The 12,683-nt window shown below is 45.4% G+C and overlaps 3 protein-coding genes across 3 annotated transcripts; 2 read left to right on the top strand and 1 right to left on the bottom strand.

Annotated features, from left to right (window-relative positions):
* Window positions 1-5,701: 5,701 nt before the first annotated feature.
* On the top strand, window positions 5,702-7,133 carry MELLADRAFT_59213 (uncharacterized protein; the record flags this gene model as incomplete). The annotated part of the gene is made up of 5 exons (XM_007404577.1): window positions 5,702-5,866; window positions 5,951-6,247; window positions 6,339-6,692; window positions 6,757-6,909; window positions 6,978-7,133. The coding sequence occupies 5 exons, from the start codon at window positions 5,702-5,704 to the stop codon at window positions 7,131-7,133; spliced, it is 1,125 nt and encodes a 374-aa protein (XP_007404639.1).
* Window positions 7,134-9,043: 1,910 nt separating this feature from the next.
* MELLADRAFT_59212 (uncharacterized protein) lies at window positions 9,044-9,915 on the top strand (the record flags this gene model as incomplete). The annotated part of the gene is made up of 3 exons (XM_007404578.1): window positions 9,044-9,071; window positions 9,141-9,553; window positions 9,661-9,915. The coding sequence occupies 3 exons, from the start codon at window positions 9,044-9,046 to the stop codon at window positions 9,913-9,915; spliced, it is 696 nt and encodes a 231-aa protein (XP_007404640.1).
* Window positions 9,916-11,126: 1,211 nt separating this feature from the next.
* MELLADRAFT_89239 (uncharacterized protein) lies at window positions 11,127-12,068 on the bottom strand (the record flags this gene model as incomplete). The annotated part of the gene is made up of 1 exon (XM_007404356.1): window positions 11,127-12,068. The coding sequence occupies one exon, from the start codon at window positions 12,066-12,068 to the stop codon at window positions 11,127-11,129; it is 942 nt and encodes a 313-aa protein (XP_007404418.1).
* Between the last annotated feature and the right edge of the window lie 615 nt (window positions 12,069-12,683).

Here is a 12,683-nt window from a genome sequence, read left to right as displayed (position 1 = left end):
GACTATAGGGCAATCATGATTCAATCATGATTGCCCTACCCTATAGATGATGTTATGTGGTGTGGAATAAGTTTTTTAAGTGCCTGATTCTGTCACACACATTTACATTTACATTTACACATATTTACAAAGGCAAACAAGAGGATCAGATGCAAACAAGAGGATCAGATGTAAGACACCAAACCAAGTGAAAGATACAAATGGACAATTCCACATCTCTAAAGTAACAAGAAATCAAAGCCACATTGGACAGCACATGTAAACAAGAGCTACCCAAAAATGTCCCGTCCACTGCATAAATTGATATCATTCAAGAAACTCATGACTGCGCACCTGTGGAGCAAACCAGATCAGAATGGGAGACAACACAAAAGGCCTTTGTGAACTGACCTTGACAATAAACCTTCCAGACACGATATCTTTCCTAATAACATAACCATGCAGCAACATCCTTGCCCCCACAGCAATCTGCGGCCAATAAAAGCTCATTGGAGTAAACAGCCCGAATTGATAAGTCATAATGAATTCCTTGATTTCTTCGGTCTGTGTGAGGCAGCAAAGTCAGTGACAGGTTAATCACCAATGATGACCAATTGCTAGTACATACCCGAGGGTCAAACCAATCGTGTTTGGCATTGACAGTGAGTTCCCAACCAGTTATTTTGTCTACATCTTCAAAATAGAAATCAACGATCTTTCCAACGCCGTTCACTACAGCTTTACCTGCTAGGAGGTCTCCTAGGTCTTGAGGATTAATCACAGGGGGAAAAATAAAAGCTCGCATAGATGTGAGCAGAGGGTACCTTCCTGATAACTCCAAAAATGTTTCAATTTCCTTCAGATTCTTTCAATTCACCATTTTGGTGGTGCCAACGTGTTCAGCCTGTAATACTCAGGTATTGCTCGAGTTTGCTAAAGCATGCTCATCTTCATCTTGGATGAGCCTCTCTTGAGCATGTATGAGTGCTCAGGACCCAGCTGACACATCACTGTATACTCAGAATCACCTTCAGAAGGGTCCAAAGGATGTCACTGAGTATTGGCTGAGGGGATGCTCAGTTCAGCACAGCTGCTCAGCCAATCCTCAGTGGTATTCCCAGGATCAGGAGGATCCAAAGGATGTCACTGAGTATTGGCTGAGGGGCTGCTCAGCTAGTCCTCAGTGGCATTCCTGGGATCAGGATCAGAGGTAACAAAGGATGTCACTCAGTATTGGCTGAGGGGATGCTCAGTTCAGTGGAGCTGCTCGGCTAGTCCTCAGTGGTATTCCTGGGATCAGGAGGATCCAAAGGATGTCACTTAATATTGGCTGAGGGGCTGCTCAGCTAGTCCTCAGTGGCATTCCTGGGATCAGGAGTATCCAAATGATGTTAATGATTGTATTGGCTGAGTGGCTGCTCAGTTCAGCACAGATGCTCACCTAGTCCTCAGTGGCATTTCTGGGATCAAAAGTATCCAAAGGATGTCACTGGGTATTAGCTGAGGGGCTGCTCCGTTCAGCACAGCTGCTCACCTAGTCCTCAGTGGCATTCCTGGGATCCAAAGTATCCAAAGGATGTCACTGAGTATTAGCTGAGGGGCTGCTTGCGTAGTCCTCAGTGGCATTCTTGGGATCAGAAGTATCCAAAGGATGTCACTGAGTATTGGCTGAGGGGCTGCTCACCTAGGATCCTCAGTGGCATTCCTGGGATCAGAATTATTCAAAGGGATGGTTCCCATTGTGTTTTCACATTTGGTTGGGTCTCTCACTGCTCAATCACATTTGGTCACTTGACTGTGCAGGCTGAGCAATGGAGGGCCCGACATGACCTGAGCAGATAAGCTAGCCCTCCCTCAGGCTTCTTGGCTGAGGGATAAAGCCTGAGGAAGGCCTAACTCATCTGCTCAGGCCATGCTGACCATTTGATCAGATGATGAGCTGAAAGAAAATTGGAGGAAAACTGGAAGAAAATTGGAAACAATCTGGAAACAATCTTGGAGAAACCTCCAAACTTTCTCTGCTCACATCTATGTGAGCTTCTAGTTTTCCCCCTGTGAATTACTACCTCAGTTTTGCTGTTGCGGGAGTGTTTGATTGCACTTTCCCCCGAATTGTGATCGTGCCCGAAGGGTCCGACAATGCAGTAGGTCTTGGCGCGCTGAAGTTTGTCGGCGGGCCTCACGTAGGCGATAGCAGTCAGGGGTTCAAAGATGTGACCTCCGAAGGGGCCTTTCAAAGCAAGGTTTGTGTTGGACGAGTGCCAACCCGTTCCAAAGTCGTTGGGGTTGACGCGGTTTGCCTGTTCGCCAACACCACACATACAATGGAACCCAGGAGTTAGTGGACAATGCGCATTGAAGGCACCGTTCTGAGGGGGTCGATGCTTACATTGTCTATGTTGTGAAGGATGGCCGTCATGAGGGTAGGGAAAGGCATGCCTCCGGTGAGTATGCGTAACAGAAGCAGAAGACAAAGATCAAAATCGCAAAGAATGCCGGCGCTATGATAAGGAGACAATAACAAAAGAAAACGAGGTACGGTGAGGACTCAGTATGGTATGTAGGGAAGTGGCGCGCGTGGGGGGCTCTCTTCCCTTTGGTCATCACCATTTTATAAGCAGTTTAAGCCTTGGTGATGACCAAAGGGCCGACTGGCTGGTGCTGGTATACATCCCTCCTTCAGACAGCTACGAACGACACTGTTTGTTGTGCATGCCATGGCATTTAAAGAGTAAGTGGATAGCATTTATCCATTTTCTTCTAGCAACCTTGGTTCACCGTGGCCATGATGTAAGAACCATTTCCACAACTACACCTAGGCAGCGTGGTGTTGTTGTTGTGGTTGGTCGGTGCTTGCTCATGTGCAAGCGCAAGCGATTGTCAAGGTCTCTACTTGACCAAGTTCATATGTAGAAGTAGATTGATTCACATATGAGTATTTTAAGAGTCAAATTACTTTGATTATGTTTTGTTCAAAGTAATGAAAAAGCCCGACAAAGTGGTGAAAAAACAATTGGGATTTGAAGTGCCAAAAGGATATTTAAATGCGAATAAAAAATCACATATAAGGAAGCACTATTGAGGACCAACGACTAATTGCACTATTGGACTATATATAACTTTTTCACCTGATACCTTGTGTTTAGAAATCATAATATATAACTGAGAACAGAATAAAAATTTCTTCATTGTATTGATACTCTTTGTGTCATTGTTTGTTTTCAAAAGTGATGACATCTTTTCTGACCGACTACCCATCGTAAGATGGGTAGTCGAACCGAGAAGATGTAGTGACAAGTAATCATGGATTAATTAGCCCTGAGCCGTCCCGATAACACAAACATGAAACGAAGTAACTGACTCACCAGTATTATAGGATACCATTGCCCATAAATTCCATACCTGGTCTTTTTTTCAGCTTGCGTATGAGCCAAGCGTTCTGCAATGCAACCATCTCCTCCAAGAAAAAGTTATACTTGGTGGAGTGCATGCTTCTACACATTGAAGCAAAACCTCCATACCATATGTTCGTAAGTTCTGCTGCGGACGCGTTGAAAAACCATTTACCGTCTTCTTGAATGTCGGGGAACAGGCGGGGGTTTGTGAAGCGCTGACAGAACTCATCGCTCCCAGCATGGGAGCGATGGTGGAATGGGTCGACGGGGATTACTGTGTCCTTGAACCGGCTGGCATCCACTGAACCGTGGTAGATATGTTCGGTCAGTCGGCACGCGTTGTCATAAAAAACGGCCTCCGGTATACCCTGAGGGAAGGTCTCTTCCAAGAAAGCCTGCAAGCAAGTGTCATCAGAGGTAATCGTTGTTAAGGAAATTGGTCGTGATAACTGCACGTAAAAGAAATTCACTTACTTTAACGGCACTGACGGATTCGGAGTGATAGAACGTTTTGCGTGCCAATATGATGCCACACGGGCCCACGATGAGTTGATCGTTGTGTGTTCGCATTCGACTTAAACATACTTTGTCTTTTTGTTGAGATTCCCCACCGTCGCGGGCACGTTTGTGTGCCCGGTTGGACTCGTCCGCTTGTTGAAGACTTTCCAGGTCTTCAAACTCCCCAGTCTCGGCGTTTAGATGAACCGTTGCATCTGAGGGAAGGTTTGAACCTGGTCGATTCAGAATGGCCGTGAGAGAAAAGTTACCTTCTACTCGTATTTCAAACGCTTGCATCGCGCTGATGTGAGCTTCGTTCTTGCAAGTCCTGCTTCCGGGTTTGCACGATGAAGTGCAAGGTTGAGCTTGACAACGATTCCCCAGGAGATGAAAGTGTTCTTTACAGAAGCGGTGATTGATGTTCTCCAGCCTGTTGGTGCAGGGTCCTTCAGGTTGTCGTAATCCGGCCGTATTAGCTATCTCAGCGAGCTGATCGGTGGTAGCACTACAGAGCCAATGGCCTATAGTGAGACCATCAGTTACAACGGCACGGATGCCTGAAAGAGTGTTCAAGTGGTCGTGAGGAATCCAGTTTTGTTTTCTGGAGTCTTTGAAGAAAACGGAACTGACCTAATAGGATTTCCTCGCCAGTCTCAGAATCAATTCCGCCCGATTGAATTCGAACACAGCGGGAGCAGTAGTGGTCCCGGTCTCGGGTACCCTCGACGGCCAAGAGATCGAGATGGAGGCCCATGGCATCCTCAAAACGTAGATGATCGGTCCCACTTGCGCTAACTGTGAGCTGGGTACCCCTGCGGTCTGCGTGATCGAGGAGGGAGAGGAGGTCCAGTCCATTGCTGCACATAGCCTCCGACATCGCCGGTGAAAACGCTTGATCGGAGGCAAATTGAGGTATGTTACACTCGTCGACAAATGTCCTATTGTACCAATTCACTAAGTTGAAGTGAGAAACACTAGGGCATTACACGGTCAGTTACGAATCTTACGTATGTCAACAATGAAAAGCAAATAAGGCGTAAAAAAACTCACTGCGCTAAAAACTGAATCCCACGTAACATGTGGTGCAAACGTTGGGTCATGTAGTAGTGACAATGCACGTGAAGGATGTCCGGGTCACGGCCCAATGATATGTTGTAGTAGCACTGCAGTCTTTCCCGGGTGTAGTAGCTTGGTCTATAGGATGTTGCACATTTCGTATCTGGGAATGAAAGCATTACGATTTAGCGGTTCGATCGAGCTTTATAAAGCTGAACGGTTGAATGGGAAACGTAAATCGATAACGTACCTGGACATCTCAGGATGGTTGTCTCGGCGGTGTGTACACCATCCGAGTCAAAGACGTACGCGTTTAGGCGCGAGTGGACGTGTATCTTTGGTGTGTTTGGACAGACCAGACACCGGGAAACAGGGGCTCACAGGTATTGCTCTGGAGCATCAAACTTTCGTAGTTCTTCTGGGAATTCCCACCTGGGAATACTGCCCCATGCATAGGCATTCAGGCATATACGCATAGCCTTCTATTCAAACTGCCCTCCTCGGACCTGCTGCGCATCGGGGCTGATGCCCTACTGTGCCCCGTCTTACTAACCTTCAACAACCCATACCTTCGTGATGTCAGTACGCGCTAGAAAGAATTCACAACCTCAACACGTAAATTTTTTTTCGTAGATGAAACACACTCCTCTTTGACATCATCAAGACCCTGGCCTTACTCCTTATAAATAACAACGACCCCTCTGATATGGCGCAGTCCGAAGAAATATTTCCCTCCTCTTGCTCAGGACTGCCAATTCCTCCCAGTACACAACATGCCCAAAGGCCCCTACATTGGAAACAGATATCAACGACTACCCCAGCACCAAGTCCTCCCACCGCCGAAACATGGGGGCAAGGTAGGTCTTTCCTGTCCCGACTGTTCGAACAACACATCGCTGGTGTATGTCCCCGGTGGCGAAGAGACTGTCAAGGTCAAGGTCAGTCGTTTTGACTCAACAACTCCTGTGTCCGTACTTCCCACGCTACAGCTAACACACTCTTCATGTGTCTCATGTTAACAGTGTGCGTCCATACGCAATCATTACTACCGGACATTCAAACTCAACCAGCTAAACCACGAGATCGCCTGCATCAATGCCGGAGCAAAATATCCGATCCCGTTTGACCCTTCAGCCCATGGACCTCGTGTCAACATTGCTGGAGTAGTGTTGCCGCCTCCCCCTCCCAAGCCATCAAAAACCGCCAAAACGCCACGCGCACCTCCTGCTATCATGTGTGCTCGCCCGCAAGAAGGCGCGACAGCCGCCAAACATAAGCCTGCAGGGCATGCGGCCTGCAGTTCAAGATATTGCAAATCGGTCTGGTCCATCCTTTTCTATGTCTATACTTCTCTCAAACACTACACTCACTCTATTCACAATTCTTCCTTTCGTTGTGATACCCATATAGTGTTGCATTGCCTACGGCCCACCTGGGGCATGCCATGCACATCGGCAGAAGGAACCCATCATGCCACCGGCTCAACTTCGAAGTAACCCTGCACCACGAGTTCCGCATCAACCACCAACTGCGCCCCCTAACCCCAAGCGACTGCGATTGATCCCAGCTCAGTGCGCTCAAAGTGTCCGCCGCTCTGGACGTACTATCCCTGATGAAAGCGACAAAATCATTGAACGAGCCACTCAGGCCCAGGCTGAGAGAAAACAACTCTCTCCACATGTGGTTGTGCAGGATGACGCTCGAGCCTCATCAAACGCACCCTTTGACGAAGGGAAGGTCGTCAGCCTGCACCTTGTGACACTTGTAAGCTACTCCAGAATCATTGAAGTATATACGTGAGGAACACTAAGGATTGATTTGTTTGCAGGAACAACGCCATCCTGTACTATCACACATGTTTCCTCAATGGCCGCTCGCAACTTTGCAGGATTGCACCTCACTGCTACGAAAGGCTAAAGAAGCGGCGGGCCCCAAATGGGATGACACTGTTCTTTTCTGGGATGAAGAAATCAGGAATTGGGTAGGTTCAGATTACTTTTTGTCAATCGCTCCCTTTGCGTTGAATCTTTCTTCTTCCTTGCCTTACAGCATGAAATACCAGTCACCCTCCCCCACCGTTACACGCATCGACACTTGGTCATCTGCATTCCAAGCCAACGTGTCGCTCTCTGTACACAACTGCAAGAGGTTTTAGAAGATCTGCACATGGGAAACCAAAGGTCCCTCAAAGTTCACCCGACTTGAATGTGATTCAAAAGGTCAAACAAGAAGAACCAGAAGACATGGACCTAAGTATCCCCAAGACCCCAAAAAAGTTCATAGTGGACCCTTCGGCCGAACGAATCACCATCAGCCTGCTCAATGACTCGGACTCTGAGTCGGACTCAACCGAACCGACAGTCTCCTCAACCGACCCGCCAGTCTCATCGTTAACGACTCATCACTTGGCAGGCCCGTCTACACCTGATAGCGATGCTGCCTTACATGGGACTTTAACACCTGTGAGTTGTCCTGTTATCAGGTGACATCGGTCAATCCTCAAACTGAAGGAACCGTTTTTTTACGTGAAGCCTGTTCAACTGTCACAAGCGGCCACGCACCTACCAGAATTCCCTGGGGAAGACTTGCTCCTACAACCGCTCCTCGAATGGTTCTACACTACACAAAATATAATATTTTCTGGGCAGAAAATTAAATTATTGATACACAAAAATATTGAGAGGCCAGGAGAAGGGAAAAAAATAAATAAAAATATGCATCTTGTTCCCTGCGGTGAGAGCTTCACTCTCCATATTTTTCCATATTTTTACAGTCCGTATTGATAAGTGTACTAACAATAAACCTTCATAATCATCCAATTACAACCTGTAACAAGCACTGAAATTTGGCACATTAGTGTTTAGAGAAACTTTTGATTTCTGAAAACACCTATAACTTTGTCAAATCTGCCTCAAAACACTCGATTTTAAGTGCATTAGAAAGCTGAACTCTTCCTCCCAAACTTTCATAAGATCAAGAACTATGTAGCTAGTATGACAATCATTCTATGGATCTGTATGTACAAATGTATAAAAAAGATGATATCTTTTTTAGCAGACCAGCATGCTGTGTGGTCATATTATGAACTATTTGGAGGATAATTCCAGCTTACCAATGCACCAAAAATCGAGCGTTTTGGACCGGAATTGAAAAATTTATGAGTATTTTCAGAAATCAAAAGTTTCTCTAAACACTAATGAGCCAAATTTCAGTGCTTGTTACAGGTTGTAATTGGATGATTGTGAAGGTTTATTGTTAGTACACTTATCAACATGGACTGTAAAAATACGGAAAAATATGCAGAGTGAAGTTCTCAACGCAGGGAACAAGATGCATATTTTTATTCATTTTTTGCTCTCCTCCTGGCCTCTCAATATTTTTGTGTATCAATAATTTAATTTTCTGCCCAGAAAATATTATCTTTCTTGTAGTGTTAGCGTCCAGCGTCCGTGGCACCTGAGTCCCGGCGTGGAAGGCACGCTTCGGAAGTACGTTTCGCTATGACAAATCAACTGTCTACCGTTACTGGGGATTTGTGGAGAAAGTCACATACCAACGATTGAAGATTTGGCATGAGAGTTGGCCTATAGTTGGAGAAAATAACCAGGGCAATATCACCGTCAAACGTGCAACACGCACTTTTCAAAAGGAGTTCAATGTGATTGCTGGTATCAAGGACCACAGCCCCGTTGTCAGCCAAGGCGATCACAACCCCCCAACCCCCAGCCAACAACAACACCACACAACCTGATTAAGTCGCCATCAATTATGACCCTCAGTCTCTTGGTTTTCCTCACCCAAATTAATTAGATATGTCATACGGTTTTTTTTGGTTTTTTTTTGTTATCCTTAGCACCCTTTGACGCAATGACACACCACCTTGTTTCTTATGACCTGTTTTAAGGAAGGACCATGTTAAGCAATGCTCCGTGCCCACTTCAGCCCATTAAAAGGAAGCTTTCCTTGCTACCGTGGTCTGACAAACATCTATTTTTCTTTTATCTGTCTCTCCAAAAAGCTTTTCATCAAACTGACTTGGTTCTTTGGTTCAGCACCCCCATCTGATTGTATCTTTTCTTTTCGCCTTTGCCTACTTTCAACCTTTACCCTTCGCCATGAATCTTTACCGCTTACTTGGGTTTGGTAGGTCAAGATCTACTAACCTTTTTTGATCTCTGTCAGCTCTGACTTCCTCTGGTTTGATTTGAACAGGTTCCAGTGGTATCAATCTTACTTATCCTGAAGCACTTGGATGGAGGGCACTACCGTATGATAACCCAAGTAATTCAACCGACAACTTAGTATTCGGCCTAGTACCTTGCGAGGGGCAAGTGGATGATGAACATAGAGTGCGGACTTACAAATGGGGGTTTTGTCAAGCCAATATTCAGGTTGACCAGGTTTCGCAATACTCTGACCATGATGGCCGCATCACCCACTCGGCTACTTTGCTGCATGAACGGGTGGGTACTTTGGAGCTTGATGCAGTCGCTCTTCCTTTAAACCAAGATAACATATTTCAACATCTTTGTTACGCGCAAATGTTTGTCTATGCCGACATCCTCCTGGAGATATTCAAGTCCATCGTTCGAGAACATTGCGACTTAACCACTGCTGAGAAGAGGGTCCTCCAAAAATTGAGGTTATGTGAAATACTTATTAATAATCAATCTTATCCAGCTGTTATTAACTGTCTCCCTTTGATTCCCTTTTGCAAACTCAGATTATTCAGAATCTGGTTATGCGTGAGGGCCTGGCTACCCCTGTTCACTGGTTCAATTTGCAAGAAGGAACTGCAGAGGTCCCAAAATATATCACCTCAGAAGATGGTTTTGAACCTGATTCTTACACCCCAGATTTCCTCGGCCGTCTCCTGGCCTGCTTTACACACTGGACATACAACTATCATGGACGCAAAGCACTGATATGTGGGTTCCGTGGATGTGAGGGTGTGATCACCGATCTAATCATAATGGATGATCAGTAAGCACTTCAGCCTTAGTATCCTGAGCTAGCTATTATTTAGTAACTCCTGGTTTTTGTGCTTCAGTCGGCCTTGGTTTCTGCAAAATACTTTTACAGGTGGATTGCAGCGATTTGGAAATCACCATATCTGTAATGGTCTTCTATGTGAACAAATTGGTTTAAGTGCTCCTGTCCCCTACTATAATGACCATTTCAAATGATCCATTGGGATTTTCAACTCATTGTTCTTCCCAAAAATATCAGCATGAATTAGGATTTTTGTTACTTTTTTGAATTTTTTTTTCACCTTGTATTCCTTTGAATGGAATGAGTTTCTGTTTGCTGTATCATCTCAGTTTCTTTTTTTCGAATGTTACTTTCACTTGTTACTTTTGATCTTTTTTCACCTTATCTCACCTTGCCTTTTAGAAAATTAGGTTTGCTTTTGACATCATTATTTGTGAAGGCACAGTCATGAAGACACAAAAACTGGATTTATAATAAATCCAAAAAAAGTGTTGTAAGATGGCCATAATAAAAGGTGGTATATTACACCAATGAAACAATAAAATTGAGTCCGGAAAAAAAAATTAGGGTCCAAAAGAAAGTTGGTTGGGTCATACTTCAAGTTATGCAAAGGCTATCGATGATACCCCAGAAACAACATCAGTGTGGTCTTAGACAAGCTAGGCTCCAGATTTCCTGCTGATGGAGACATGCACCAGATGGGAATTGAACCCAGGTGCACATCACAAATGTTCCTTTGAGTCGTTAGCGTATACTGCTCACTACATGCAAGGTGGTGACGCCGCGGGTGCGGGGTCGCGCTGACCCCGGATTGACCCCCCGCTTTTGCAAGACCCCCCCCTTGGGTTTTGTGCGGCGTCACCGCGACCCCGCATCCGCGGGGTCAGCACTTTGCATGTAGTGGCTACACCATGACCACTTGAGGGTACAGGGAGATCATGCATTCCCAAGTTGCTGCAATGCGCAACTGAATTGATGCTCATTGCAGCACAAATTCACATTTTCATCAGTATGAATCTGAAATAGCGAGTAGGATAATTCTGTAGTTGATAGTGGCTTTGCTTCTTGCGCACATATAAATCAAAACAGAGATGACAAATCGAGATGCAATGTTTTCCTAATCATACTAACTTGAAGGGATCTGTAAAGACAATTCAATATTTCGATGCATAAAGGCACAAGATAGTGTCATGAAAGTATTATGCTTTACTCCTTCCACTTTCTTTCTAAATCCTTCAAAAGATCCTGACAATCCAATACATCACGTTCACAATTAGAGGTTCCATTCCATTGTTCATCCGTTCCTCTTTTCGCTGCAGCAACGGCTAGACTCATAGTGATTTGTGATGAGCATCCCAGACGAGTATAATGGACTTTCTTACCCTGCTTATTTAAAGTATCTTCCTCTTTTGAAGCCATAGTTTGATGGAATGTGCTTTTGCCACTCCAAGCAATCTGAGCCGCATACTTTGCTCCAAAATTGAAAGCAATCCGATAAGCCGGAAACAAAAACCAACCCCCCTCCAGCACAAACCCCTCACACATAGTTACTATCTTCCCACTGACGGAGTCAATCGGATACCAAACACAGTATACTTTCCCCTTATCATTGTCGGTATGGGGTTTGTTGTAGAAGTTGTTGAATGTGAAGGCAAAGTTCCCTGCAAAGTCAAAAATGGTAGGGGGTGTGTCCTTGGAATTGCTAGCGAGAGGTGGAATGCCGAGATCTACCAGTTGGTTATGAGCCTCTAGGAATGCATAATCCGCGAAAGTTGAATATCGTGTACCTATGCTCTTGCCAAAGTTTGGCAGTTTGCTCAAGAATAGACGATATAATTCCTTGGAGACTCCTTGAATTGGATGGTAAGGAGCAAATAAGACATCGGCATCGTAGCCTGCACGGTTTCCAATACAAAACATCTTCCCTTTGAGCAGGGCACCATTTGTAGTCGGTCGTCCGGTTTTCGGAAAGTTTGAAGGTGCTATTGAACACTCTTGAGCTGCATCTGAGTTTTTTGATCGTGCGAGTAACCTAGGATCCCCTTCTGGTTCTTCTCCCTCCGAATCCGAAGGGGGCAAGGACGAGAGGGGCAACGACGTAGCAGAATCGTAACGAGTTGTTGATTGTTGTAGGGGTTTAGGTGCCATTGAGGGTCCAAACGTTTCGCCAAGCTGAGATGAAATTCAGGCTGATTCAAGGTCACCGAGTCTAGTTGCTTCTTTCTTGGAATTGGGGGATGTATTTGAATGCGAAAGATTCTTATCGGGCTTTGGGAGGGGAAGTCGTCGAAAGAGTTTGGTTGCCATCATGATTGTATCAACGTCATTTTGATGTTCTTGGCGAGTTGCGTCTGGCATGGTTTCGAGGTCTTCAAAACGAAAGGTACATATCAATTTCTTTGTATCGCGATCCACAAATTGTCCGTGGCCATGTGTATATACATTATACATATTGGAGACAATTTCCATGGTGCGTTCGTAATTTTCGACTGGAAGTATAGGATCATCGTATCTTCGGAATTCACGATTGAACCCATCAGTGCCGGCACACTGGGGTGACTGATCAGTCCTCCGTTCATCATTTCCTTTGTTTGCCCGCGCTGCATGTCGTCTGCAAGTTAACAAGGTGTCTATTAGTGCCTAGCGCTACTCAATTGTTCACAGAATGGCTACATACGTTTCACCCTGCCTTCTGCGTCTATGTGGCAGCCAGGATGCATCAGTCACATCACCACTTAACACGTTGCGTGCGCGGCTCCTTTG

This window comes from Melampsora larici-populina, assembly GCF_000204055.1.
Source record: "Melampsora larici-populina 98AG31 unplaced genomic scaffold MELLAscaffold_2, whole genome shotgun sequence".
In the NCBI taxonomy this organism is placed as follows: domain Eukaryota; kingdom Fungi; phylum Basidiomycota; class Pucciniomycetes; order Pucciniales; family Melampsoraceae; genus Melampsora; species Melampsora laricis-populina.
Note: the sequence above shows the minus strand (reverse complement) of the source record. Positions and strands in the feature narration are given on the sequence as shown.